Source organism: Syzygium oleosum, unplaced genomic scaffold, assembly GCF_021117445.2.
Source record: "Syzygium oleosum isolate NSW1041296 unplaced genomic scaffold, Sole_v2.1 Sole_v2.15, whole genome shotgun sequence".
Classification (NCBI taxonomy): Eukaryota; Viridiplantae; Streptophyta; class Magnoliopsida; order Myrtales; family Myrtaceae; genus Syzygium; species Syzygium oleosum.
In genome coordinates, this window is record NW_026607499.1 from 4,684,750 (window position 1) to 4,712,601 (window position 27,852).

The 27,852-nt window shown below is 38.0% G+C and overlaps 2 protein-coding genes across 2 annotated transcripts in view; one reads left to right on the plus strand and one right to left on the minus strand.

Annotated features, from left to right (window-relative positions):
• Nucleotides 1–27,645, plus strand: part of LOC115687813 (auxin-responsive protein SAUR36) — a 28,078-nt gene extending 433 nt beyond the window's left edge. The window contains exon 2 of the mRNA XM_030613485.2: nt 26,688–27,645. Within this exon, the coding sequence (XP_030469345.1) occupies nt 26,838–27,359 (522 nt within the window). The 5' untranslated portion in view covers nt 26,688–26,837 and the 3' untranslated portion in view covers nt 27,360–27,645. The remainder of the gene's footprint in view (nt 1–26,687) is intronic.
• Nucleotides 183–5,191, minus strand: LOC115687772 (NAC domain-containing protein 7-like). Its single transcript, XM_056318629.1, has 5 exons — nt 4,908–5,191; nt 4,664–4,791; nt 2,049–2,234; nt 1,684–1,955; nt 183–1,196 (listed from the first exon to the last, which is right to left on the minus strand). The coding sequence occupies exons 3-5, from the start codon at nt 2,206–2,208 to the stop codon at nt 561–563; spliced, it is 1,068 nt and encodes a 355-aa protein (XP_056174604.1). The 5' UTR covers nt 2,209–2,234; nt 4,664–4,791; nt 4,908–5,191; the 3' UTR covers nt 183–560.
• Nucleotides 27,646–27,852: the final 207 nt, after the last annotated feature.

Here is a 27,852-nt window from a genome sequence, read left to right on the forward strand (position 1 = left end):
TCTCTTCTTTGATAAATTTGAGCTAGTTAATTCAAGATGAGGACAAGTATTGAGCGGAATCAGTGTGATAAACTAGAATGAAGTTGCATACTATTTCTCCTGGGAGAAGAAAAAAATCAAAATGTTCTTCAACAGAAAGAAAAACACAATGTGCTTTGATAAACTCAAATTGCAATTTCAAGTAGAAGAACATAGTAGATGATATAAGGGGGTAAAACAAGAAACTCCATTCTGAGTTCACATGAAGATATTTCATGCAAAAAAGCTAAGTACATTCAGAATGCACCGAGACATTCCCAATACAACTCGGTCATACCTTGCATCTACGTACATATGCTAATTTATTTCCAATTAGCACAGTGTCCTCGATTTTTAGCTAGTCGTCCAGCACACAAAGCCTTCCCATTCCCATATAGCCATATATAATTAAAAGGCTTCAGGCAACACCATTTTAGTTTTATTATGTACAATGAACAGAAATTATGTGATGTCCTTCAGCATGTAGCCCCCTTCTAAGATCAGTATATGTATCGTATGTCTAGCTTCTGTAGAGTAATGTTTCACTTCCACAGCTCGATTTGGCAACTGGAGGTCGATGTCGAAGCGAATTCCTGCGGGACCTCAGGCCTCTTAGAATCGATACTCACTTGCTCGCCAACATGATAGATGGTCGATGAATTGGAGTAGTGGTTTTCCTTCAGGGCATTATCGTGGCTGAGCTGAGATGCAACAAACTTGTCGAGAACACGCCAATCAGTCACTTGGTCGGCCACTTGCTCGCTCGGGATGTTTCCAAAAAGCGAGTTCATGTTTAGGTGGTGAATCTGCTGAATGTGCTCCTCTTGTGTGAGATTCGACGACTGGAAATTGCTGCAACTGTTACGATCGTACGCATACGGCATCATCGAGTTGCAAGTGATATTTGGAGCTGATTGAGTGACCTTAGGGCTTTCCAACTGAGGCAGTTGAAGGAAAGCATCATGTGGCGGCATGTTGTATTGCAACTCAATCTCATGTTTGCAAGGATATTGGTGGTGGTAGGATGACGGGTAGGGCTGAGAAATCCTCCTTGGGGAATCGAGCTCCGACATGAATGAGACTTGGTCATCATACCAGCATGGTGACTCATACTCGCCGATCTTCCTCATCGAGGTCATCCGTTTCTTGAAAACCCTACACACAACCCATCCTTCCTCCTGTTGAACCAGAAAAACAATGTCTTCATGAAAATAAAGGCTATGATGTTCAAGGGATATCTTAACCGAGCAAATGACTGTCGAAATTCATAATTAATCGAGTTAAACTTTTTTGGCTCATTTTTGGAAAAATCACACAGGAACTCTAATTATGCTTTGAGGAAAAAGTACAATTGATGCAATAGACTTTGTATCATGACTTTTTTCAATGAAACTTGCATATATTTTATGCATGCCCTTGGTGCCAAATTATTTAACTTTTGTTATAATTATAATTACAATTAACATGTATCTATCCAGATAAGCATAGATGAAAGGTGAAGGATATTATTAGACATGTCTTATTAATTACCTCAGGATTCTAATAGTATCCATAGAGAGACTTAATTGTGATCACAATTAACCATGCATCCATGTACGAAATCGACCTCCTCATAAGCAATTTATTTACTTTTAAAGCAATGACTTATATAACTTCCATTCTTGCCTGAGGAGTCCCATTTTCGTTAGTCTCGAGCCGGTACTCATGCATGATCCAGTCAGACTTTTGTCCGTTCGGGGCGCGCCCTTTATAGAAAACCAAGGTTTTTCTCATGCCAATGAGGCTATGCTTCAAGTAAATTGCTTTATCTCTTCCTGTCGCCTTCCAAAATCCAGCTTTTGTGGCCCGATTAGTGCGAGTGCCAGTCGGATACTTCTTGTCTTTGTGGCTAAAAAAGTACCATTCATTCTGCTCTTCAGTCCCTATTTTGCACAATTCTGCCAAAATTAACGAATAAGTCAATTGAAAATCTAAAGTTTCAATAACTTATTTTAACATGCTACAAATGTAGGTTATAGGATAACTGATACCTTGAAGATCCCAGGGCTCAATTTTGTAGAGATCAACATCTTTGATAACATCCAAGTCAATTCTCTTTGAGGCGACTTTTTTCCTTAGATAGTAATCTACAAGCTCTTCATCTGTGGGATGAAATCTGAAGCCTGGAGGAACATGTGAAAAGGAATTCATATTTTTCCCAAGCAACTTTGCAAGACCTGCAAATTACATGTAAGAAAACAAATCATTAATGGCTTCTTAATCGAGAGATTGTATAAAATAATGAGCCTAAGTAGAATTCACGACATCAACATTTTAGAAAGTTGCAGTCTGTTTTGTAATGATCAGAGGATAGAAATTGCGTGTATTTTCGATTGTGCTGAGGCCATGATGAAGGAAAAGTAATAACAATGCTTGGAGGATTTCAGTGAGAAATATAAGAAAAAAGGTTGACATGAACCGAGTACATTCTCCTAGCTACTTAATGCAGACATAGGTATATCATTATCTTCTCTCTTCTTTGGTAGAGAAGTAGAATGAATGCATCGCATGCAATTAATGTAATTAAGCTGTTCTAGTGGACAACAACATCTCATTGACCCTTGTCTTGTCTGAACCAAACAAAAAACGGATATACCAAGAGAGTCTATATGATTATATGTCTGCTGGACCTTTGATAGGATATGATTTCTGTTGGTCACTTTTTTCATTAAGTGAAATTCATATCACGGAGTTTTACTATTTGGTATAATATGCACCAAGTTACCCTAATAAATTATGGGAAAATTGCACTACAAGTCCTAAATCTAACGTAGGGAATGTAGTCAGTCCTAAACATTTCAATTAGTTTGGCCAAGACCTATAGTTTTACTAAAATGTGCATTGGATCGTAAATCTTATGCCAAACACTGCAATTCAGGATGCTACAAAGGCAATTTTAGGTATTGTTAATCAAAAGGACTTAATTTCACTTTTTAAAAATGTTTAGGACTTAATTGAACCATTTGAGGGGTTAACGACTTCATTGCATTCCGTACACATGCTTTAGGATTTCTAGTGCACTTTTCCAATAAATTGTTGAACACTTCTTAGGACAATCTGCAGATGGACTAATCTTTTCTGCACTGAAATTTTTTTTGATTGACATATGGTACGAAATCAACGAGTTAGTTTAACAAGCTCCAAATCCAATATAAAAGGAGGTAAAAGAAAGATACACAGACAAAGAGAAAGGGAGAAGTATGTTTAATCCTTTACTAGATAGCAGCAACCTAGGCTTGCTAGGTTTATATTCCTCTCATCTGAAGACTTTTTGGTCTGTCTGATTAAAAAAAAAAAGAGACAAATCACTTCTGAAAGATCAAATCTAATTGCCCAGTGGGACATGTTGTAACCGACATTACAATTACAATTTATTAATGAAAGAACAATTAGTATGGTTCAGGCATGTTGAAGGATTATAAACTTAAATCATTTACGGATTTTAGATGCTTTTCTTTTACTGGAAATGATATTTACTAATTAGGTATTTTCAATGTGGATTAGTACAAAAAGAAAACGCCAGAGTAAAATTTACTGAGCGAGAAAACTAAATCAAAGCAAGGAGATAGCTCACATGCTTGTTCATCAGATCAGATGAAGAAGACTGGTTAAAGAAGTAGATAAACCTAATAAAACTAATTCAAAGCTGCTAGCTTTTCTGTTCAGTCATGCTACAACATGAAACCCAGTTCACAAAAGTATCTTTCTCCACCCAAAAAAACTGAAATCAATCAAAGAAATGAAAATCTAACGAATAAGTAATGCGGACATATGGATTTCAAGTAATTTCTATGATGTAAATAATAGTAATGTCATTTTTGCAATAGATGACCCTTTCTACATCCTTTCTCTATGATTAAACATTAATCGAGGTTTACATTTTTGTGAAAGAATATTGGTTTTATGGGAGAGTTGATTAAATTCCAGCTACTCATGAATTCATGAAAATACAAAACAAAAAACATCTCCGTGCAGATTACTCCTATGGAAAAGATAATTAATCTAGCTTAGCTAGCTAAAATTACCAAGAATAATCATGTTGTTTTTATTGTTCAAAGGTTACTGGATACTAATGATCGATGCCACCCATATGACAAACAAAATAATTAAATTTGTGAGATGTGGGAAAAAAGAATACAGACCTAGATGGAAAATGCGACACCATTGGGAGCGGCAAACTTGTCTAGGAGAAAGAGGAAACTAAAGACCAATTTATCAGAAACTATCAATATGAGGTGACCTAATTTATCTTTTTCAAATCCCAGAAAGAACTGAATCCAGGCAGAAATTTTAAGTTAAAACTTGTTTTGTGCCCAAGAGCACTCAAATGATAACAACGCAACAATGGGAGCTTTTAGCTTAACACAATCATGGCTTCCTGTCTGAACAAAATGATAATCCTAATGTCTAACCTAAAACTTGCATGTGAAGCATCGTTCATCCTCCTACTCGACCACTGATCGTTCTATTGCAAATTAACTGCGATTAAGTGAATGCATTAGAATCAAAACCAAAGTTCAAGGAGGAGAAGGAGAAGATGAAGATGAAGAAGAACAAGAACAAGAACAAGAGAACTTTAACAAGAAACCCCAGAAACTGAACTCACACTGAACAGATCTGATGACCGGATCGAACCAAACCCCGTATGTGTCTTCACTATCAGCTCAGGAATATAATACCACGACCTTTTTAATCTTCTTTTTGCTGGCTTTTGCTATCGTCACTCTTCTGTAACTTTTTCTCAAACAAGAAGGACAAGAAAACATATACCAGAGAGAAAAATAAACAAAGAAAAAACGAGAGAGAGAGAGAGAGAGAGAAGAGAATTTCCTCGGGAATTGAGACTCAACTGATGAAAAGTCTCGAACAAAAGAGAACTTGTCTTCTTGTTGTCCAGGCACATATGAGAGAGATCATCAGATCCCGAGGAAATGGAAAGAGAGAAAGTAAGAGAGAGAGCCAAAAGGAAAGAAGGGTTGAGGAATGGGAAAAATGAGAAGAGGTGGGGTTAAATAAGAGAGAAAGAAGCAAGCACAGCACACAACACATGCCCTAATGGCAATAATCCATCGCTCTCATCACTTGGGGTCTCTGTTTCTCTCTCCTTATCTTTCAGAGATCGCTTGATTGCTGCGAAAGCTTCTCTCTCTATCTTTCGCAGATAAAAGGAAGAAGACCTTTAAATGGCTCGGAGAGAGAGAGAGAGAGAGTGATGAAGGTGGAACTTCTACTATATTAGCCACCAGCCATTGATGGAGACCACAAGAGAATGTCTTCTTTCTTTTTCTTTTGGGTGAGAGAGAGAGAGAGAGAGAGAGAGAGTGATTGCAGTGATTAAATATTGTAATACTATTGGGGGGTCCTTGAGTGACACGACCAAAAAAAGTGCACTTAAAATAACTTGGGGGACTTATACTGACATAAATGAATTAGATCATATGCAATTAATGAGCTTGCGTTCTTTTTCTCCTTTTGCTTTCCTTGTTGGCCTTCTGGTTGTGTGTGGACATGGGGCGGTAAAAAGTTTTCATTACTAGAGGGCGCGATTCAGACTAACTTATGTTAGGCTTATGAATAATATATGTGAATATACAACATTCCAATATTAGTTCTTCAATAGTATTGCTCAATTTTCAGAAATAAATAAAGCAAATTCTTACTTGAGCAAATTTACTTGGACCCTTTTGATAAAACCATTCTTAAACTTACCTTACTAATTAGTGTAGTTTATTAGTGTAGTTTGTTTAGTGCAGCTTAATGGGGAAATACTCTTTGTAGAGATGTAGTGTTCAAGTACAAATGGTATTGGCGTTGGTAAAGGAGCAAGCTAGGAAGCAAGTAATGAAAAATTCAAGTGCAAAACCGCCCTCTTTTATGTCTCAAGCATATATATGTAGATCCAATATTCATGCATGACATTTTCTTGTATTAGCTAGTGCTACATATTGCTATCCATATATGAGAACCGCCCCGTTAATAAGATTCCGTGCGTGTCCTTTTAAAATCTCCAATCTTTCCAACACCATTGAACTTTGGCCGACAGATATGAAGCCCGAGATCACAGGCACAAGTAATCATAGAAATTATTGGACACATATTTTTAGTTTCTATGTAGCTTTTGTGTATCTACTAGATAGTTCTCTCAATAGTGAACTTAAGATCATGTGTTGTGGTTCATCTTACATCTAATGTAAGCGCTTGCTAATATCAATGTTGCTCAACATATACTTATTTTCAGAGTGAAAAAGGCTATCCATTGAAACTTTATTAAAGGGCAATTTGATTAGATCTCCACATGAAATTTCCTAGAAGAATATTTTCTCATAGGCGCGTGCTGCATCCCCCAAAACAAGCTCGACAAGATGAGAAAACTCCAATTTCACTGGAAAAAGTGCAGTGCTGAGCAGTTACAAATAGCTCTTAAAATGCCCTTTTAGGAATTTTCTTCCTCTTTTTCTCTTTTGGTGTATCAAGCGATGGAAAGTCAATATAATACTATATCAATATCAATGGCCCGCACCAGCAAGCGCACGCGACGTCTGGTTGGTTGGTCCGCATCCTATAATAATTAGTTTTTCCTCAGACAAAAAATACATATTACATTATTTTTTAGGTAAAAAAAAAGCTATACTTCCGAGGCTTTCACGAGTGGGGCCCACGAACCGAGCCGACCCTAGACAATACGATGGTGATGTCTCTTCAAATACACCATCAAAGGTAATTACAAACCTCCCCGTACCGACCTGACTGAGCTCGGAGCTGAGCGGAAGTATTGGATCGTCCGTTGGCTGGTTATGTCCATGAGCCCTTGGTGGTGAAAGGTGGGTCTCACAAAGGAGGAAAACAATGGTGTTTTTTTTGGGGTGCGAGTCTCGCTGCGCGCGGTGGCTGATGGTCCGACGCGGGCTAGCCCACGATCATTGAGCTCACGATTTGGGTGCAAGCCGATTATGATCATGGGCGCAACCCGTTTCCCGTTCTCGTCCCTCTAACAACACATCACTCACCTTTAGTTCTGTTCTCTTTGGATAAATTTACTTAAAACGTGGTTGAAATCCTATAAAAGAAAGATCTAAATCGTTGAGTTCAAATTTTCACTAAGATCGAGGAAGAGATATGGTGGATAAATCAATCACTAACACTAGTTCGTGTGTGCTCTTCAGCAATTCCATAGATTTCGACGTGCTAATCTGGAATAGGAATTTTCTTGATTGACGATAGATAAAGTTAATTGTTATTTAGCGACTCACTTTCCTCCATATAAAAAGCTTATTATTGAGAAATTTATTAAATGGCTATTTAAATAGATCTCCATTTACAATTTTCCTATAAAAGCATTTTCTCATTGCCGCGTGACGCATGACCAAGAACTAGCTCTCAATGAGATGAGAGACTCCAATTTCACTGCAAAAAGTGCACCGACTAAATAATTACAAATAGCTCTTGAAATGCCCTTTTAGGACTTTTCTTTTTATTTTATTTTATTTTGGTGTTTGAAGTGATGAAGAGTCAATATAATATTGTATCCACGCCCCTCACCAGCAAGTGCACGCGACCTCTGGTTGGTTGGTCCGCGATCTTATAATAATTAAATTTTTCCCCACATATGATATACTATTTTGTATAATTTTCTGGGTGAAAAGGAATATGTCCTAAGCTTTCACAAGTTGGGCCCCTCGAAAAGACGTGTGCAATACAATGATCATTATTCACATTTATTTTTAGTTAAATTCGCATATGAGATACTTTGTCATCTTCGCAATCCACCAATCAAAGACCTTTACTCCGATCACAAAAAGAGCAAAACAACTCTTACATTGGTTCCTCATCGTTTCTCAACAATAGAAATACTGGACATACGATCTGTTTACAGAATGCAGCATGATATGGAACAAAATATACAAACAGAAATTTCAAATATAACATGATACGATGTACATAATCCTAATATACTTATCGACTCTTACATGTTTATGTCATATATCAAAATTTTCCAATATTTAATCTAGGAAACAAAGGCCATGCCTTCTCGGAGTGACACATGTGCTAATCATAGTCCTTCGATTTGCTTCGTGAAATATTTTATTAGTGCTTGTGCGTGCCGGAAAGATAAGCTAATGAGCAAAAAAAGGAGAGAAAAAACAAGACTTTCGCTTTTTTTCCAGGGAATCGGGCCGGATCCTCGCCTAGGCTTGGGGACTTAAGAGTGAAGGGTATTGCAAAAGCTAATTATAACAGCAAAGTTTTATTTTATTTTTATTTTTATTAATTTTAGTGTATAGTTTCTTTATCTTCTGATTGTAAACAAGTATAGAAGTGAAGCAAAAGTCTCAGACGTTATCCAAGTGTCATCTGGGCCCCCACTTGATCTTGAGTGGCAAATTGACTATTCGTGGTTGTGGTACAGATTGGTTATAATCGATTGTTCTTCCAATTTATTTATTTATTTTGTGATTGTAATTAATTTCAAAAGAAAAGAACTTGCGCTTTCAATTGGCTCATCAATTCTCATTGCTGATTTTCTTCTCTTACTATATATAGAGAAAAAGGAAATCCTACGTAAAGAGCCATGGCATAACTTTTTTAGAGAAAAGTGCCCTCGATGAGGACCTTCTTGTTCGCATAAGAATAAGGGGCAAATTACCAACAAAAAAATCATAAACCTTTTGTATTTGTATAAAAAGAACTAAATTTTGACCGTAAATCACTAACATAGTCATCGACCGTCTTACGTGACGCGACCAGTGCAGACATGAGCTTTTTATAATAATGTTTTAATATTTTTCAAAAATTTTTATTCTTTATTTTCTTTATTTTTCTTTGTACTTTTTTTTGTTGAGGGGAGGGGGGAGGGGAGGGTAACGGCTGGCCAGGGTTGCTAGCCAACCCTCGCTGGCATTGGGCGAGGGCTCACGGGCCGCCGTTATGTCTGTGACACCCTCATAGGCCAAAGCGAGGGCGTGCAGCCCATCGACAGATCTGGGCCATGCAAGGGCACCACAGTCGCAGCCCTCACCTAGTGCCAGTGAGGGTCACCAACCCTCGGCTGTGGCCAGCGAGGGTTGCCGGCCTCAGTCCCCACCAAAAAAAAGTAAAGAGAAAGAACATAAAATAGAAAAAATAAATAAATAAGTTACAAAAATTCAAAAAATTATTAAAAAGTCAACGTCAGCACTAGTCGCGCTATGTAAGACGACCGGTGTCCATGTCAGTAATTACCGGTTAAAATTGGCCGGATGGATTGAATTGGCATAATTACAAAAGATTTATGACTTTTTTTGATAAATTTCCCTAAGAACAAGTATACATACTATTTTCATGCTTGCTAGGGTTTTGTAGAAAAAGTCCTATTTGTTTCTCTTAGAGCCTAGGTTGATGCAGAAGATGTTTCTAAACTCAAGGCCACAATCATTATGCTTTGGAGCAGCACTTTCATAGTTTTCAGTTCCCTAAACTAAATTAGAAATGGTGGAAGAGTGAATAGCCCGCAAAACATATTAAAGTTTAACCTCAAGTAATAATTTTATTTTAGGTGATGCCAACGAAATATCTCATGGATTTTAATAACTAGTATCTCAAAGACACTTATTGAGCAACTAACTAAGTTTCTTTTTTTTACAAGTTATAATTTTTAATTGATCAACTATCTCGTGTTATATGTAATTACTGCTCTGAAAAACAAACCATTCTTTACTACTACTCGGTTATCTTTTTATGCTTTATTCATCACAGGTGAAATGTGTAATCATTGCAAGCGGCATTAGAAGTTTGATATCAGTGTAATTGAGATTAGATAAAACAAACCATGTGTCTACTGTGTGCATAGCAGAGATAATATATATGTCTTTATCTTTTGGCGGTTCATAGTGGAACACTTTTTATCATACTGCTAGTGAATTCAATAAATCAATTTGTTTTATCCTAATTAAGAGGAGAAGTAAACTAGGGTTAGCGGTGATTATAACCCAAACAAATGGTGGGTCCTGACCTAATCATTGCTGAGATGGACCCATGATTGTCCCGGTTCCCCACGTTTACCAGAGAATGGGCAACTTCCTTAGAAAAAAACTGCCCAATGGCGTTTCGAAAAGTGTCTCAGTTCGTGTCTTCTTCTTCTTCTTCTTCTTGCATACCCCCACTGTACCCAACAAGCTTATCCTCTTCACACCAGTAAAGGAAACTTTTATTAAAAACCAATGAAAGTTACATTGGGTCCTCTTTGGTGAGTTCCCATTGGTCACCTACCACTGCATTTGAAAAGTCACTGTCGTCACCAAGGTTTAGTTGGATCAGAGCTGACTCTTTCATTGATATGCAACAGCTCAATAAAAGACAAGCTCGCTCGGGTTGACCTCATTTCTTTTGATGGGATCATGCAATGTTGCAGGACAAGGAATGGCTGCGATCTGCTGTTCTAACTTGATGAAGTCGAGGTCTAAGTGTGGGACAGTTTGTGATAAGTTCATCACTAGTGATTGTAACACAAAACAAAAACAGAAGTAAAATTTCTAATCATATGTCACACAAACCTTTGAACAATCGTTAGGCATGTCGAAAGAGATTTTACAATATCAGCACGGATTAGCATGCTAGTTCGTTCCGCATTTACAAATTAATTCGTTAAATATGTATTGAGACGAGACTTATTGCGTAAACATAGATCGGCGCAAACAGACAGCACGACTAGGATAATGCTACATAATTGTATGTAGGAAGCTATGTCGAAATACATAGTAGGGATCACTAGTTTGAAAGTGCGGTACCGCGAGACGAAAATGAAGTTACATCTTGAAAGTTTGGTCATTTTATGTGTCCATTGTGTACATGCCTTTTTGGATGACAAGTGGGTTATGCTTTCTTCTGTGTGGCACCATATGAAGATGGTAGTTTGGGAATTTCAGTCCAGACAAAGGTTTTATTCAGAAGGGTCCTGTGTACCTACAAAAAAGTATGGAGTAAAGTTAGGGCAATATCAGTACAAAAGTAGGCCATACGCTTGAGGCCATGTATTTTCATTCTTATTTTGGACATCGATGGGTGCACATCTGCTATTGCGATCGTTTACCTGCTTTTTATTTTTTCGACATTCTCTCTCTTTATACTAGCTGGACCACCAGCTTAGACAAATATGAATTGGGGGTATCATCAATTTTTTTGGAGAAAAGAAAATGCAAGTTTATATTTTTAGATTGAGAGGGAAGAGAAATGCTATATTTTACTAAGTCTGGGTAATAAAGCTGTATACCAAATGATGTGGCAAACTACAATTTTGGGTGGTGGAGATGCCCCGCTTGCGTAATTGCCCACTCACGATCCATTGCATCACTTGATATATCAATTCTGTGAACCAGTCTAAGTACAACTAACTTTGCTCGGGAGGTGAATGTACTAGCTCTCTCAAATGCATGACGAGGTGCTCATACAAGATTAGCAAAGTAAGATGATTTGACCTTGTTTAATATGGCATGCATGCTTTGTTACGAGATAAGTCCAGGCTTTATACAATCAAGGAGCAGGAACTAGGAACATAAACTATAATGCAAACCAGATCTAGATAATTAGAAGAGAGAGTATCAAGATTTTATTCTTAACTGAGCTCTACTACAACCATTGATCTACATTTCATACTAGTGATATGAGAGATTGTAGCTATTGGACGTCGGAAACTCAATAACAATATAGCTATACATTTAGTATCACAAAATTCTCAAATTTGCTACCAAGTCTTAGTCCTCTTTTCAAGTTCTCTGTGATTGCCTGATCAGTATCACATTGTACTCTTCGTCGCATCAACACTGTAAGTTAAACTTGCATTCTAATTTCGAATTTATTATGATACAAGTAGACTGAGTGAAACGATAAAATGTCAAACTGAGGCTGGACATCAAATCAAAAGAGAAGGTGCTTTCATAAAAAAGGAAAATAATAGAATTTCAAAAGAGCTGACTGAGATTTTATTGAAGAGTTGAACTGGTCCAATCAGTTAGGTTGGAGTCCAAGGCTATATGCTCATGATTTGGCCTGAAATATACTTTATTCAGGTCAAAAAAGATAACACAGAGTCACTGGGTTATAAAAGAAATTTTCTATAGGTGATCTTAACCAGCATTCATGCCCTTAAATTGATGTGTACCAGGAAAAAAAGAACTCCTACAATCTTGAATCAACTGAGAATGAGAGAGAGAGAGAGAGAGAGAGAGAGAGAGAGAGAGAGAGAGAGAGAGAGAGAGAGAGAGAAGCAGTGAGATGGATATGCAGAACTGCAGAGAGTCAAATTCAGCAAGAACATGCGCATAAACACGCGGCAGACCAACATTCACCGGAGCCATTAACAATCAATCACTTCCACAACACCATTATTACAATTGATACCACAATTCAGCACGTGAGCATTTTATTGTTTCCCCCGAGAGAAAAAGACCTTGTGAAACTAAAAACCTTGGCAATCTCTTTTCAAACACGTCCATTCACATGTGCTCTCTGTTGGAGTTGGCGAATACTTCTGGGACCTTGTTTCTCACACCGGGTACGCCACGTGAGCTTAGTAAACTCCGAAGTGTTGTCCGACGACATGTGACCCATGCGTGCGGAATGCGGGGGTTCGGGGGTAGCGCCCGACACTGGTGCCCCCGCGCTCGTCGAAGTGAGCGGGCGGGGCTCGGGGGCGGGCCACTAAACCTCAACGGGTTTGGGCTGGCCCGTATAGTGCGAGATTAAGAGATTTCATATAGGTTTAGGTTTTGGGTCCGTTTGGGGCATATATATATTTTACTCGCTTTTCCGATCATTGTAACGAGTTGAGTGGTTGTAAACCTAAAAACATAGTGAAATCTCTTTGCAGGACGTAACCCTAATCGAGGTGAACTCCGGTAAATTCGTGCATCGTCTATTTTCTCTCGTTTCTTTCTCGCGCGATCTGCTTCGGTTCTTGCCGATACGTCCCTTCACTCTCTTCGCTTCGCTCCCAAGATTCTGTTCAGACGCACAGTACAGCCTTCTGGCTTTGTCTTCTTACTGTCGAGCCCAATCCAGTCTCGCATGCTTTGAAGACTTATTAGTCGTTGCTTACGATTTCGTTCTATAACCAAGAGAATATCAGTTACTTTGCATGCATATAAACTATCGCGATGAAATATATAACTTCTTCACCTTCTGTATATCTGGAGTGATACATTTGACTTTTGAGCCCATTCAAGGGTTCAAGCTGATGCCATCCATGCAAAAGTTAAAAGGCAATGGTCCTGAAAGATTAATCGCTGCGAATACTAATTCCTCGACATAATAACAGATCATTACTGGGTCATTCTGTATCGCCGTTCACTAATGTGGAGTTGAAGAGCCAAGGTGCGCATCATTGTGATTGGCCCAATGTCCTTGAATGCATGCACTCTCGTGAGAAGTCGTGCATACACTTTCCAATTCCATGTTATGATTCGGCAGTCCACTAAGTGCGTGCAGTATTCGGAGGCTACATTCACGTAGGAAAAGGGAAGTATTTCTTCGGGGGAGATTGAATCATGACAATGCATAGCACTTCTTGCGGCCGTCATCATTCGAATGTTTAACTGATCTTCCAAGGATGAAATCCTACTCTGGATGACAGTCCAACTGTGGCGAGGCCTCATTTAGTCAAGTGCATTATCATCGTTAGAGCAGTTCAATATGGTTTCATCTAACACTTCAGATTTTTCCTTGGATAGATTCGTGGCAATCTCATAAATCCGTACATGATATTGTAGCGAAAGATTCTATATATTTGAATCCCTTGAGGTTCCTCATTTCCCCTCTCCATTTACTATTATTTTTACACCTTAGCTCACATTTCAGCTTACATGTGTGGGGAGTATTACATTTCAGTAATTTCGGCTTACATGTGTGGTGATTCTCTTTAGGATTGTGATAGCATTTTTGGTATTCATAATTTCGGATTATCATAACATATGGTTTTCCGCTCAAATACAAGAATTGTACGTACTTAGAAAAAGGAAGAGAAATCTTGTTGCTTTCGGTTGCTCAAACACTGTGCTTAAACTCCTAGATAGATTGAACATGTTCAATGAAGTATGGGAACAGTCATCAACTTAGCACTGTGTCAAATTACAGAAACCATAAGACGAAAAGCATTTCCAAACAATGCAAATACTTTAAGGCCAACAAACCTATGTAGGTTCAAACCCCATCAGCACGTACAAAGTCGGATTTGGCCTAAGCACGAGATTGAAGTTCGATTTCTAATGGAAAGACATAAAATGCCATTGCAGCACCATCTCATCGTCAAATTATCGTTTGAAAGTTTCGATTTTTAATAAAGAATCAAGTAGTTCGCTTAATAATTCGAAATAGTTTGAAAATTTACCTGTAAATGTATGCTGAAAAGACATGAGTGCTCTTTTCTTGATTAGGGAAAAGACATTAGTATAACCACAATATCTTGCCCTAAATCAGCGGCACTCAAGTACTGGTGCACATACAAAATTCAATTGAAGAAGGTGCCTAAAAAGTTGACCCTTGACTTCAGATAAGCCGGTCAACTGTTGCCCTGGGCCATTCCGGGCACAGAAACGCGTGCACACAGTGAAGCAACATGTACCGTTTGCCGTTTGGTACTGCAGGCGTGACAACTACTGATTGCTCTCTCAAAGAATTCCTTTTCCCCTTTTATTATAGCTTCGAGTCTTTCTAGATGCATTGATTGCCCAAGCTTGGGAACAAGAAAATGGAAAATTCATTGTGTTAAGAGAGGCGAAGACCATGATTACTTTTCGGTTTATGTGTCTCCTTCGGCATAATAACACCAATTATGGTGATGGTAATATGATAAAGAAATGAGAACAAATCAAGGATAAAAGAGTGGGATTTGGAATGATGGTGACCATTATCTCGATATGTTTTCTTTTTCTTCCTAAAAATACCCTCTCACACATCACATATGATTTAGAAAATGAGAGATGACTCGAAGTTTGGTGATATATTTGAGACAACAAATGATTCTTTTATTAAAGAAAAATAGTATGGTCAATGATTATTATCAAGATATTCTCTTCTTCTAAAAGTTAAAAAACGGAATACAAGTATTTGGCTTATCGAGAAGACAGAATTTTATATAAATATTATGAAGATGAGAGGCAGATAAAGTATATTTTAAGCATTTCGTTGATGATGATCCTAGATAAATGCCCCTATAAGTGCGCTAGGTACAAATTTTCTCCTACATCATGAGATATAATGGACTTATCCCAACGTTAAAAACCTATAAAGATGCTCCTTGATCTAAGAATTCTATATATTCAAATGGATTTTACTTTTTATTTCATTAATATGTGCGAGTTCTAGTGAAAATAAATTAACCCAATGTGAGCATGGCCAAAATTTTCCTTTGTCTCATGAAGATATGATCAATGATACTAGGGTTAATTTTTTATTTAGTCCTCTAAGTTTCAGCGTTCGTGCTATTCTACTTTAACTTTCTGGATTTGTGCAATTGATCCTCTAAGTTTTACTCTATGCAATTAAATCCTTGAAGTTTCGTAATTTGTGCAGTCAAGAGTTTTATTTACCCCCTAACTAATACTGTCAAATTTGGATTTCTTTTTTCTTATTTTCCTTGTATCCTTTCTGCTCATATGGCGCCAAACTAACATCACGTGTTATTTTTTGTGATATAAGCAATGCCACATCATTAATTGATTGGACTATTTAATTAAAGTGGTTGACCGAAGGATTTCATTGCGCAAATTGAGAAACTTGGAGGACTTGATTGCCCAAAATAAAAATTAGAGGGTGAAATCACACAAGATACTAAACTTAAAGGACTAAATCTTGTGTTAATTTGTGATACTATCTACTTGAATGTTATTATATGTTGCAGATAAAAATAATGGTACGAGCTAAGGACTACTTTTTGTTTATAGACGCATTCACTCATTTTTCATCATTTTTTTATTTTTTCTAACATGTAGGAGCTTATATTGAGATGAATGATTAATCAAAATCTTTGTTATGAAGAACATTATCTACAAAAGCAGTGTTAATCGATCGAGTGGCATACATGTTTAATATACAATTACTAATTAATTAACATCACACAGAGAAAAGCGCGCTATTAGATCTAACCTGCTCGTGAAATTAAGTAAATGCGAAATACAAATTTGCAAATATGGTGTTTATCTGGGACTTTCATTAGAATGCCATCAATATAAACCGTATTCACACGAATAGAATCACGGTGAATATATAGTGAACCATGGATGCCCGAAAATCGAAGGAGATATAATAACACTATGAATCTAAAGGGGTGTGTGTGTCTCTCTCTATATATGTACACAATCTATAAATAAACAATATGAAATATAAAGAACAATATGAAAATGATTGAAATAATACAAGTATCGAAATATTACAAGATATTGAAAGATCGTAAATGGTTGTGAGTAACTTATAGTGCAGAGGATACAACAAATGTGATATCTAAAGCACGATTGTAAGTTCTACCTATACAAGTGAGAGGGGAAAAGTACTAAAAAAAGTCATAAACATATTACATTGATACTAATTCAGTCCTAAACTTGAATTAATTTAGTCATAAACATTTTCACATTGATATTAATTGAATCCATCCAACCAATTTAGGCAGGAAATTGCTAACGTAAACGCCGGCCGTCCTACAAGGCACGGTTGGCACTGACATGGACATATTTTATAATTTTTTGATTTTCTTTCTTTCTTTCTTTTTTTCTTCCATAGCTTGTGCCAACACAAGCCATGTTCGGCGAGCGCTGGCCTCACCTGGGCGAGGGTGGCCTCACCAACCTTTGCTAAGGCAAGGCCAAACCTCGCCGGCCCCGACACAGGCCATGGAAGAAGAGAGAAAAAAAAGAAAAAAAGTTATTAATAAAATTATAAAATATGTCCATATCAGCATCAACCATGACAGCTGACGTCCACGTCAATAATTTTCGGTCTAAAATGGTCAGATGGACTAAATTGGTACCAATATGAAAAGGTTTAGGACTCAATTAGTCCAAAAAGGTTTAAGACTTAATTTGTACTAATTTAATATATTTATGACTTTTTTGGTATTTTTCCTTGAGTGAGAGTTTATGCTATTTTATTGTGCAATTGGTCGTGGGTGCCATAGTACAATATACATGATTGCATGTGATGCTACGATTTGCTGTCATGATTGTCCTTTTGATTCTTCGATATATATATATATATATATTAATGGGTTATGGCAATATTTAATGGAAATTGCACACCAGTCACTGTCTTATTCTCGCCCATAGATTTCATCATTCTATGCCGGCAAGTGCACCAAATAAAGTTCAAAGAAGCCTCATTCCACAACTATGTCCAACTTCCCACTGCGAAACCACCATACTTTGTTCATAATGAACTAGCTTAAAAGCTTCAGGAACTAACTTGCGTACAAATGAGAGAGAGAGAGAGAGAGAGAGAGAGAGAGAGGAGTGTGGTCCAGCCACACGGCATGCAAAGAGAAGATGCTTTATATCTGTAGTTAAAGCCCAGGTTTCTGCCGTGTCTCTGTGTTCCTCTTAGGTTCTTTTTCTCTTTCTCTGGACCTGGAATATGAAAAGTTTCACCCGTGGTGAGGCAACATTGGCCATCCCAAACATGACCTGTTCTCTCTTGATAGAGACATATTCACTTTCCCCCAATGCAACAATAAACATTAAACAAGTAGTCCCTTGTCCCTCAAAGAAGTAACATCTGATCAAGAGATGGAAACAGTGTCCTCTTTTAAGAGGTATCTTCACTGTTGTGGGGGCAGTCGGCAAAATACAAGGCAAGGCAAGGCCATCATGTGTAAAGACTCAGTGGCCAATACCAAGTTCACATGGTACCTAATGGGTTGTTTTCATATGCCTACCGTCCTTCCGGTCCGATTTGGACAGGACTCGTAGTCACCCGTTAAAGCTTGAAGCAGCATAGCTCGGAGAGGGATGAGCAATCAATTAAGAGGATTCATTCGTTCTCATTCAGTTTCTTTATATTTGACTCCTCGATCATATGATGTTCCATGATGTTGAGGATAATCTCTAAGACTGCATTTGGTCATCTAGATTTCTATAGTTATGATAGAATTGGATATGAGAAGACATAAAATTCAGGGATTTTGCCATATTCAGTCTACTGTTTGATGAATAACAGTAATAAAGGCAAATATTTTCACATGATATCCTATCTATTATTGGGTATAAAGGGCATATTGGTGTAAATGAACCTAAAAATGAACAAATGAATATGGTAAGAATCTTTCACGATTCACTGCTAAAAAGAAACCACAAATGCATAAACGGAAATAACATCCATCAATAAATCCATGATTATTGTACGATCTAAATCTTAAACAGCAAAGGAGCTCACTGCATCATCCAAAGTGACAAGTTCGACTATGACAAGAAATGTAAATGGACTACAACAATATCGACAAGCTAGATCAGCCAACGAATGCCGAATCCAGTAAGAGAGAAAACATAATCATTCATATTCGCAATTCTCAAAAGTATAGTGCTTCAACACTCTGGCCTACTTTATTTATATTTACTTTTTTTTTTATTTCTTTTCATTTATATTTCTTTTTTATTCCCTTCCATCATTATTAATTAAACTTTATTAAATAATAAACTATACTAATATACCTAGTACACTAAAATACCTAAAATATGTAATAAAATTAATACTAAATATATATATTGAATATATATTATAGGTTAGAAAGAAATTTAAATATATAAATAAAACAGGAATAAATAAAAACGACAATTGTTGTTTTTTTTTTGTTATTTTGAAATGTATAATAGAATTCAAATTTAATTTACATTTAATTATTATTTCAATTTTATTAATTTAAGAAGTTTGTTATTCGAGAAATGTAACTTTTATACTATGTATATAAGAAATCTTATCCACCTTTATCCCACTTACCCCATGAAATATTTTTATTCGGGCTATATTCCTCTTATATCCGATTTTATCCGTCTTAGGTAGAAAATTTTATCCTATCCTGAATTTTATCCCGACTGCCACACATAGCCTAAGTCATCAACTTGAGTCAATCGGCCTTTCCTAAGGGTCGGATATCTCATCACGCATATGATTCATGTGATAGTCATAATTGATCACAATTGACTAAGTATTTGGTGCCTATTGAGTAGGGTTTAGTGCAAAGACCTCTGCCATATTTAAACCATATTCACGTTAGACAATTATCGCTTCTCACAAAAAGGTTTGGACTATCGAGGTCACGTTTTGAATCTCCAATTTTGAGGTTTTTAAATACTCGCTTTCTTATAGAGTGAGCTCTTGGTGTGCCCATTGACTAAGCTAGTTTTGTTTGAACTCTTTCATGAACAATGATTTATGCAGTTTCACCATCATATATTAGTAACTCTTGAATCGCCAATAGGGTTCTCAACAATTAATTATATCGATTTTCAAATAGAGAAGCTGCTTAATCAAGTTATTTTTCTTAGATATTTTTACAATGCTTGGTGTCACCAATTCGATGCCTTATTCATCCACGATTGAGATTTATTGAGATACTAATGGAGACGCCCAACATGATGGAGGATCTTCATCTGTCAATACTTGATCGGGGCACTCATCCTCTATCTCTATCCGTATCTCTCATTTGCCGTAGCCACGGTTTCATATGAATTAGGGTGGTTGTGAAATTTCTGACTAAATGTATCAACGGTCGAGATTTATTGAGAAACTGAGAAGGGTAGACCATCTTCGATAAAAAAAAAAAATCCACAATCGGGCCAGTTCATGTGTGAAGGCATCGGTGCTGGGTTACCAATTTGTCTTAAATAATTACCCATCCCAAAGGGGCCAAGTTCTCCATTTTGGGTCGGTACTAAGCCCAAAGTTATGTTAGCACTCTTTCTCATTCAAGATTTCCTTTTGAATGACAATGCTTTTTTTGGTGGGTCGAAAATGACAATGATAGTAGATTACTTTTTTTTTTCACGAACTTGACATATGAATTAAATATAAAAAAATTTCTTAACCGTGTTTTAAATTTGAAGAAACAAATTTTCTCTATTTGATCAGGAATTCATTTGTGTTTTGGTCTGATGTTGTTGGTACTTGGTTTGAGTTGTTAATGCATCGTTCAATACTTATGCATTTATTGAAGCTTTATGCGATTCTGATGATGGACGAAACCCAGTCGCGAGTTCTTTATATTCAAACTAGGGCCATCAATTCTCGGCTTGACCCATTTGCGTGACACTGCACGACGAGTAATTCGATAAATTTGAGTTTGGCATAAACGGGTGTGTGTCATAAACGGGTCACCCGTTTAAGACACGACCAAAATTATGTTTTATGCAGATTGACATACTTAATCCGTTTAGACACGAATTGACACGTTTAAGTTAACGTATTAATATGTCATCTTTTTAACAAGATACCATAAGACACGTTTTAACACTTTTAGTACTCATCTCCAAAGACTTTATTATCATTAAAATTTCATAAAAATAAAACACATGTAAAAAAGAAGAAATGGTAAATCGAAACATATTTAGGACTACAAAAGTCATATGACATAAAGAGCTCGTCACTGAAGAATGTATCTCTAAATGTAAACGGTACTAATTGTCTAGAAACTTAAGGTGCGTTTATTTCACAGAAAATGTAACGTTTTTGGAAAATGTTTTCCGAAAAATCATTTTCCAGGAAAATAGTTAGTTTTCCTTTGTTTAGTGATATGTGATCGAAAACATTTTTTGGTATTTTGATCTCATTTGGAAAATGTTTGGAAAATGATTTCAATCCCATGATTTTATCTCAAGCAAAAAAAAATTTCGAATTTAAAAAAAAAAGAAAAAAAAGAAAAGAATAAAATATTAAAAAGTAAAGGGAAACAATTCCGGAAAGTGTTTTCACCTTCTTAGATTAGGGAATTCACTTTCTTAATTTTATACATGAATGTTTTCCTTAACCGGAAAGTGTTTTCGATTGACTAATCATTTTCGGTGAACCAAACGAGTGAAAGTCCGAAAAACGGATTCTCGAAAAATATCTTCCCTAAAACAAACGCACCCTTAATTGAAATGAGTCAAATGATTTAACACTTAACGCGGGTTATTTGTGTATAAACATGTCTTAAGTGTTTATCGTTTTAAACAGGTTAGCTTATCATATCTGTTGACATAAGACACAGTGACACGTTTGATAATCGTGTTAGTCATGCCATGTTGTAGGACCCACTTTATTAGTCATGTCATGTTCGTGTCGAGACAGTTCAACGCGTTTATCAAACGTGTCGTATTTGGGTTAGCCATATCATGTTTTACCCTCATTTCTACACTAAAAAAGTGCGAGAATAGCCCCACTTAAAAAGAAATTGTGAATATCTATCCATATTACAGCAAGCTTATCCATGCGCTTTATATTTTGCAAATCACTCAGATGCTCAAGATATTGCGCGCACGTTATATTTAGTGAGGTTTATAACTAGATTTGCTTCATAGCCCTATAACTAGATTTTGCAAATGACCTACTCCAATTGTTCCCGAGTTGGAATCACTACTGATCGAGATTGTTTTAGCGTCCACTCCACCATTCACTGCTTTGCAATCGGGTTCTCAACCAAATGACTCGACGTTGTTCCTCCCAAGAATTACCAGCAGTCAAATATCTCAACTGACTCGAGACAAAATCATCAATGCTAAACGACGAAGGCATTCGAAATCTCTACCACAATATCTTACAATTTTTCACTCCAAAAAACTATACTACTTTAAACTTGCACGGCGACCGAAGATCTAGGTTTCGGAACCAACATTAATTATAATTGAAACTGTTCGTGCGGGTTGTGAAGGAATATACACCGGCATAATTCACTTAAACAACGTCAATAATGCAGCGCGACAAGGTCTGTGAACCCTCTAAGAACGACAGGAAACGTAAGGACAAAAGTGAGGATGCCATTTTGTCTTCTTGTCTCTAGGAACTAGGAGTCAATGAACTTGGAGATACTACACTACAGTTTTGGTCTATAAATCTTCTCTACCATTTGGATAAGGTTGCGTACGAGACAGAGAGGGCTCAATCGACGAGGAGACGAGCTGCTCACTAGTCAATTAACAGAAAATGTCTTCGTTAAGGCAAGTAACCAGTTTCAATATAGGATGATCATGCCGCTCATAATCATGAGACTAGACACTATTCGAGATGCTAGCCTCTATCTTGCTCTTTTCTCGTCCTTTATAGGTTAACATATTTCGTGCACTTAATATAATGAGACTTTCTGACCAATATATATATAATGAGACTTGGGAGACGTAAAGGACCGGCCTTCTTGGTTTTGTCCTTTTTGCTCTATAATTTTCAGCTGAATTTCCTGTTTAGGAGTTCCTGCATTCTTCAAGCAAACTGATGAGGGTCAACTTGAAGCTGGACTAGGCATCATCAATCATATTAAAGAGGTGCCTGGTCCCCCTTCATTAATGGAACGATAGCCATACATGCAGGAGAGAGAAGAAAGAAACTTCTTTTGAACGAAAACCTCCAGAAGATCAAAGACAAGATTGATTGTTGACTTTACCCCCCCAAAACGAAAGGAGACATTTCTAGAAGAGTAAATAATGGCATCCTCAGTTTGAAGATCCAGAAAGCGAGACACCCAAGAGAAACGTCCATCATGCATGAAGTCAATTAGTAGCGGTACGAATTTGACCCCAAAAAAAAAAAATTAGTAGCGGTATGAACGTTTCAAAAATAATAGGAGGCCTAATGGTACAATTCATAAGTTGGAGATTTGTGCACCCATATGAGGTTGAAATTCACATCATACTACAAAGAAAAAAAATAGTTAAGAAGCTGATAGCGCTGATTGGTATAAAGTTACGTATCAATATATATATTGTCGTATAGATGCAGAGTAGAGACTATCTCGATAGATGTATCGCCTATCAAGCTTTGTTGCGATTTCAGCAATTAGAATAGGATCACAGAAAACGTAACATAAATGTATATGTAAAGTTTTGCTGGTCTAACTTATGTTTATGATTAGAGATTGATTAAATAAACTAAAAACTAAGAATAGCTAGTCTCTCGGACAATCTTGCGATCGCATGGTCCTCACAAAGTTGCAGCTCCCTGAGTATATATGTGGAGTACGTATGAAATCTAAGAAACAAAATCTAACTATGCACCAAACCCAAATTTTCTAGTAAGAGCAAGAAGATGAATGAATTCCTCTGCTTCCATTGTTAATCTCCGGAGAAATTCCCCCTTTTGAAGGTGTTCTCTTTTCTTCCTGTCTGGTTTGTCAAGGCCAGTCACTACGATCAGAATGTCCTTAGATGATTCATATACAACAGTAGGTGCAATCATACACGAATTCATGACGCCATCGTTTGCTCTCGACAAGTTACTCTCAACTGTTCGAAGGAAGATGCGTGCCTAATTTTCCTTTGAAGGAGATTGGACGATAGCATACGGATTGTCTTCCATGCTGGGAATCGACAAGCGACTTGCATACTTATGCATCTTCTGCTTCTTAGTGAGGAACTCAGTAAATATGGCAACAAAAAATATGAGCTCTTATATTGATAGATATTTTTCGTTCTTTTTGACATCTACCTAACACCCTGTAGGAGCAAGCAACCGAGCTAGTTAAATCTGGCAACCGGACCGATCTAGTTTAGTCCCAGTTCTTATGTCAAAACCGCCAGTTCGACCTGGGAACAAATCAAGCAAGCCGGTTCTAGGGTTGAACCGGTTTTATAGACTTTATGTAGAAAAAAAGTGAGATACAACTGGGGAAAATGAAACCCACGGCATGCAGCTTGGATATGGCAAACAAGACCACTCGACTAACAAGACTTTACTAGTCGTTGACTACAAAATACATGATAGATAATATCAATTATGTTATTTTGACAAGTTCCAAGCAGGTTCCGAGTATAATTGGTCTGATTCTAGATTCAAATTTTTCAATATTGAGACCTACAGGTAGGTTCCAAAATTTCAATCTCAAAGCCGCCCTATCCTGAAACCATCTACACGTAATCTTGATGCCCCAGCAAGTCATAATGCAATCATGTTCTCTATATAATTGCATGTGTTCTCGAACCCTTCAGGAGAAAATATCTCTTGAAAACAGTGGTGACAACAATGAAAGGCGGGCATGGATTTCTTTTCAAAACCTTATCTTCAATATCTTGAAATTTTCTTACCTTATACTAAACAAAAACCGAAACAAACAAACAAAACAGCGTTCCATCTCATGTGCTGTTAGTTCCCCTTAGCTCTCACTGGTCTTGGTCCTTTGCTTGACTTCTGCAGTTCCTTAATGTCTGGGGTAAATGAAAATGAAAATTCATTAAACAGATATTACAAAAATAAGAAGAAGAAGAAGGAAAATCCATAGTCTTAACACTTTCCCTGTAGTGGAACTTCTATGAACGCACGCCATGTAGCACCCATCTAATTGCCCAAATAGGGCCACTTACAAGTACTACTAGTACAAGCTACCTGCTAAAGGATAAAACCCCCCCAACCTCTTGTCTTGCTTTCCCATTGCAACTACTCGACTCCCTTCGTGTTCTCTTGTAGAAAGACAAAGGCTTAGCAAATTCTTAAATTGCTCTATTTTAATCTTCGTCCAAATCTCAAAATCACCACGATATAAAACTTTCAGAGGATATTTATTTTTCTTGAGAAAAACAAAGATACAAGATAAATTAAATGTGCGAAACGTGTGGGCATCAGCACGTTAAAATAAAAAACGCATCCATAGAGTCCCGGTATATTAAACGGACAAACCGCGAAGACCCTCGTAAGAGCTTCTTCTCCCTCTCTTTGATGAGGCTTCAGTCTTAACCGAATACCAAGAATTTATCCAACCCCCTTCGTGTTCTCTTATAGAAAGACAAGGGATCATACATCAATTTGGCAAGTTCTGATGAGAAATCTGAGGATGTCTTGGCTGTAGCCCTACAGTCCCAATAAGAAAACCAATCGAAATAGAGAATAAACAAAATTTCAAAACGCAGAGGGACACGTGTGTGGTTGATTGAAGATCCCCACATGAATCAGTGTACGACCGATTTTTTTTATTATTATTTTGTGTAGGCCTCTTTGGCTTTGCCAAGATTCCGAAGTTCGTACGTGTTTTTCGATTATAGTGGTCCTATGTTAGATCTCATCGAAGCTAATGGTGTTGTTGGTCTGCATTTTCATCATAATCCGTGAGGACTAATGCGTTGGGATCAATAGCGACAAGCAACCACGCCCCGCTCAACTTTGCCCAGAAAGAGTCGATCTTCCTTTTACCCATTGGATTTAAAGAAAAGAAAGAAGGATCGATACATCCATCCATCCTCGTAAAAGTTTTACGGAGTAACAGAAAATCGATATGGATGCGGCTGAAAAAGGCGAAATTCAAAGGAGTCGTAATTTTCCTTTTATGAAGTGATCGGGTGGTGTCACGAGTCAGTTTTGCCAATATTGTATTAAATCTGTCTTCTTGGTACAGTCAAAGACGGATCACCATGTCATTCGCGGTCCGTAAAAAAAAATTTATATCCCCGTTGCTTCCGGAACTTCGTTCTTTCCTATAAACCAAATCTTATCCTTTTTTTGTAATCACGCAATCAATGTCTTGGGGTCATTAGGGTTTTTTATTTGCTACTTTACAACTGACACAGTCGCCCCCCATATCCAATATGACTCGAATCTTAGGGCAAGTGATTAAGACTGGGCCTCCCGTCGATGATTTCAAACGTGAATAAAGATAAAAACCCGGTAACTTTGACCAACTAGAAGGCTTCAAACGAAACCGACTCAATTAATTGAATCTTTGGGCAGGTTATGGAAAACGTTAATCCCGGAGTTGGATGCTTAGTGATTGTTGTGGTGCGAGCAAAAACATCATCTCACCCTCGATGAGCAACTGACATAAGAGGGATAAGATCGGACATCTTTAATTTGGCTGATTTGACTATTAATCGCCCCCGTTTGCGTTTCAACTTCGCTCACCCCGACTCCCCCCAAAACCCTAATTAAATTACCCTAATCTTAACTTGATCTCTTCCCCTGAAAACACCCAACCAGCCGAGATTTACTCCCTCTCCCTCTCTAGCTTAATTCCTTTCACATTTCCCATCTGTTTTAAAGTTAGGATAACGACGTAAACAGTCTATAACATTTTCAATATTTAATATGATTCAATATTTTTTATATAACTCGGGGACTATATTGAATATGCACCAAAAGTTCAAGGACCATATTAAATAAATTACAAATTCAGAAATCACATTAAATATTGAGTTAAAATTTACGGATTGTGTCAAAATTTAGAGATTACTTATGTCATTATTTTTTTAAAGTCGGATGAGCCTTTCCTTCTTTTTGCCCTTTTCTTTCCTTTTTCTTTTGCTTTCATTTCCTTTCCGTTTTCTTATTTTTTTTCATTTTTTTGCATCTTTTTCCCACTGGCGTGTGATAATTATAAAATCGTCACGCCTCCTCCATTTTCCTCATGCCCCAAATTTTCACTTTCGTCCCCTCACACTCCCCCTTCAGTACACCACCACCACCCCCACCTTTCCGCGTGCCGACCATCTCTCTCTCTCTCTCTCTCCGAGAAGTGCTTTTGACCACCATAAAGATTCAAGCTCACACGCCACAACGCCGCATGCAAACCCACTGCTGTTAGCTTCATCTCGTGCTGGTCTCCGGCGATTCCCTCGACACCCACGATCGGAAAAACACGTGAGAATTCGAGATTTTCTAGGATGAACCACCTTGATTTCGCCACCAGCTTGAGGAGGTGGAGGCGGAGAGGCCGGGGGTTGAGGCTCCGGACCAAGCTCGCGCGGCTCTTCCGGCAGATCCGGCTGCCCGGATTCCCGGCGTACCGCCGGTTGGGGTCTCCACCTCGCAACCCCATTTGCAAGATCCTCGATCTGGCCAGGCAGAGGCTGCGCCGCCTCAAGCCCCGCCGCCGCGGGTACGTCCGGGTGGGGCACGACCCGGGGGAGAAGGGGCCGTCGCCGGACGTTCCGACGGGGCACCTGGCGGTGTACGTGGTGGGGCGGTCCGGGGGCGACGCGCGGCGGGTGACGGTGCCCGTCATGTACTTCAACCACCCGCTGTTCGGGGACCTGCTGCGGGAGGCGGAGCGGGTGTACGGGTACGACCACCCGGGGGGGATCACGCTCCCCTGCGGGATCTCCGAGTTCGAGAGGGTCCAGACCAGGATCGCCGCGGTGGACGGCGGTCCCCGGCGGCGGGCGGCGTGGGGGCGGCGGAGCTGAGGCTTTCTCGCTTGCATTGTAGGGCGGGGGCGGGGCGGGGACCCTTCTGGGATCGGGATTGGGTGGTCGGCGAGAATTTCGCGGCCCAAATTTTGATCCAAATTAGCGGTCACTTGATTTTCTTTGTAGCGTTTTTATTTTTTTTTTACTCAAGATTTTTCTCTGTATTTCCTTTTTTTTTCTTTGGCTGTTGTAGGTTCTTTTTCTTTTGTATGGTGGCTAAGTGAATTGTGTAGATTGCATTGCAAAGATTAGAGATTACTCTCTCCACAAGGATAAAACAAAATTGCAAAGGTTAAAAGATTTTTCTCAAATTTATTATCGATGTACAAAATAATGTACTCATTCACACTACGATGGCTGCAATGCCGGAAAATGCGGTGCAGTTATAAAACCGGCTCTACACATATTTCATTCGTCCAATATCAATCGTGTAAGAAAACTTTTACACCAGCAACATCACACATTAATCAGAGATAAAATGTAGGCATAG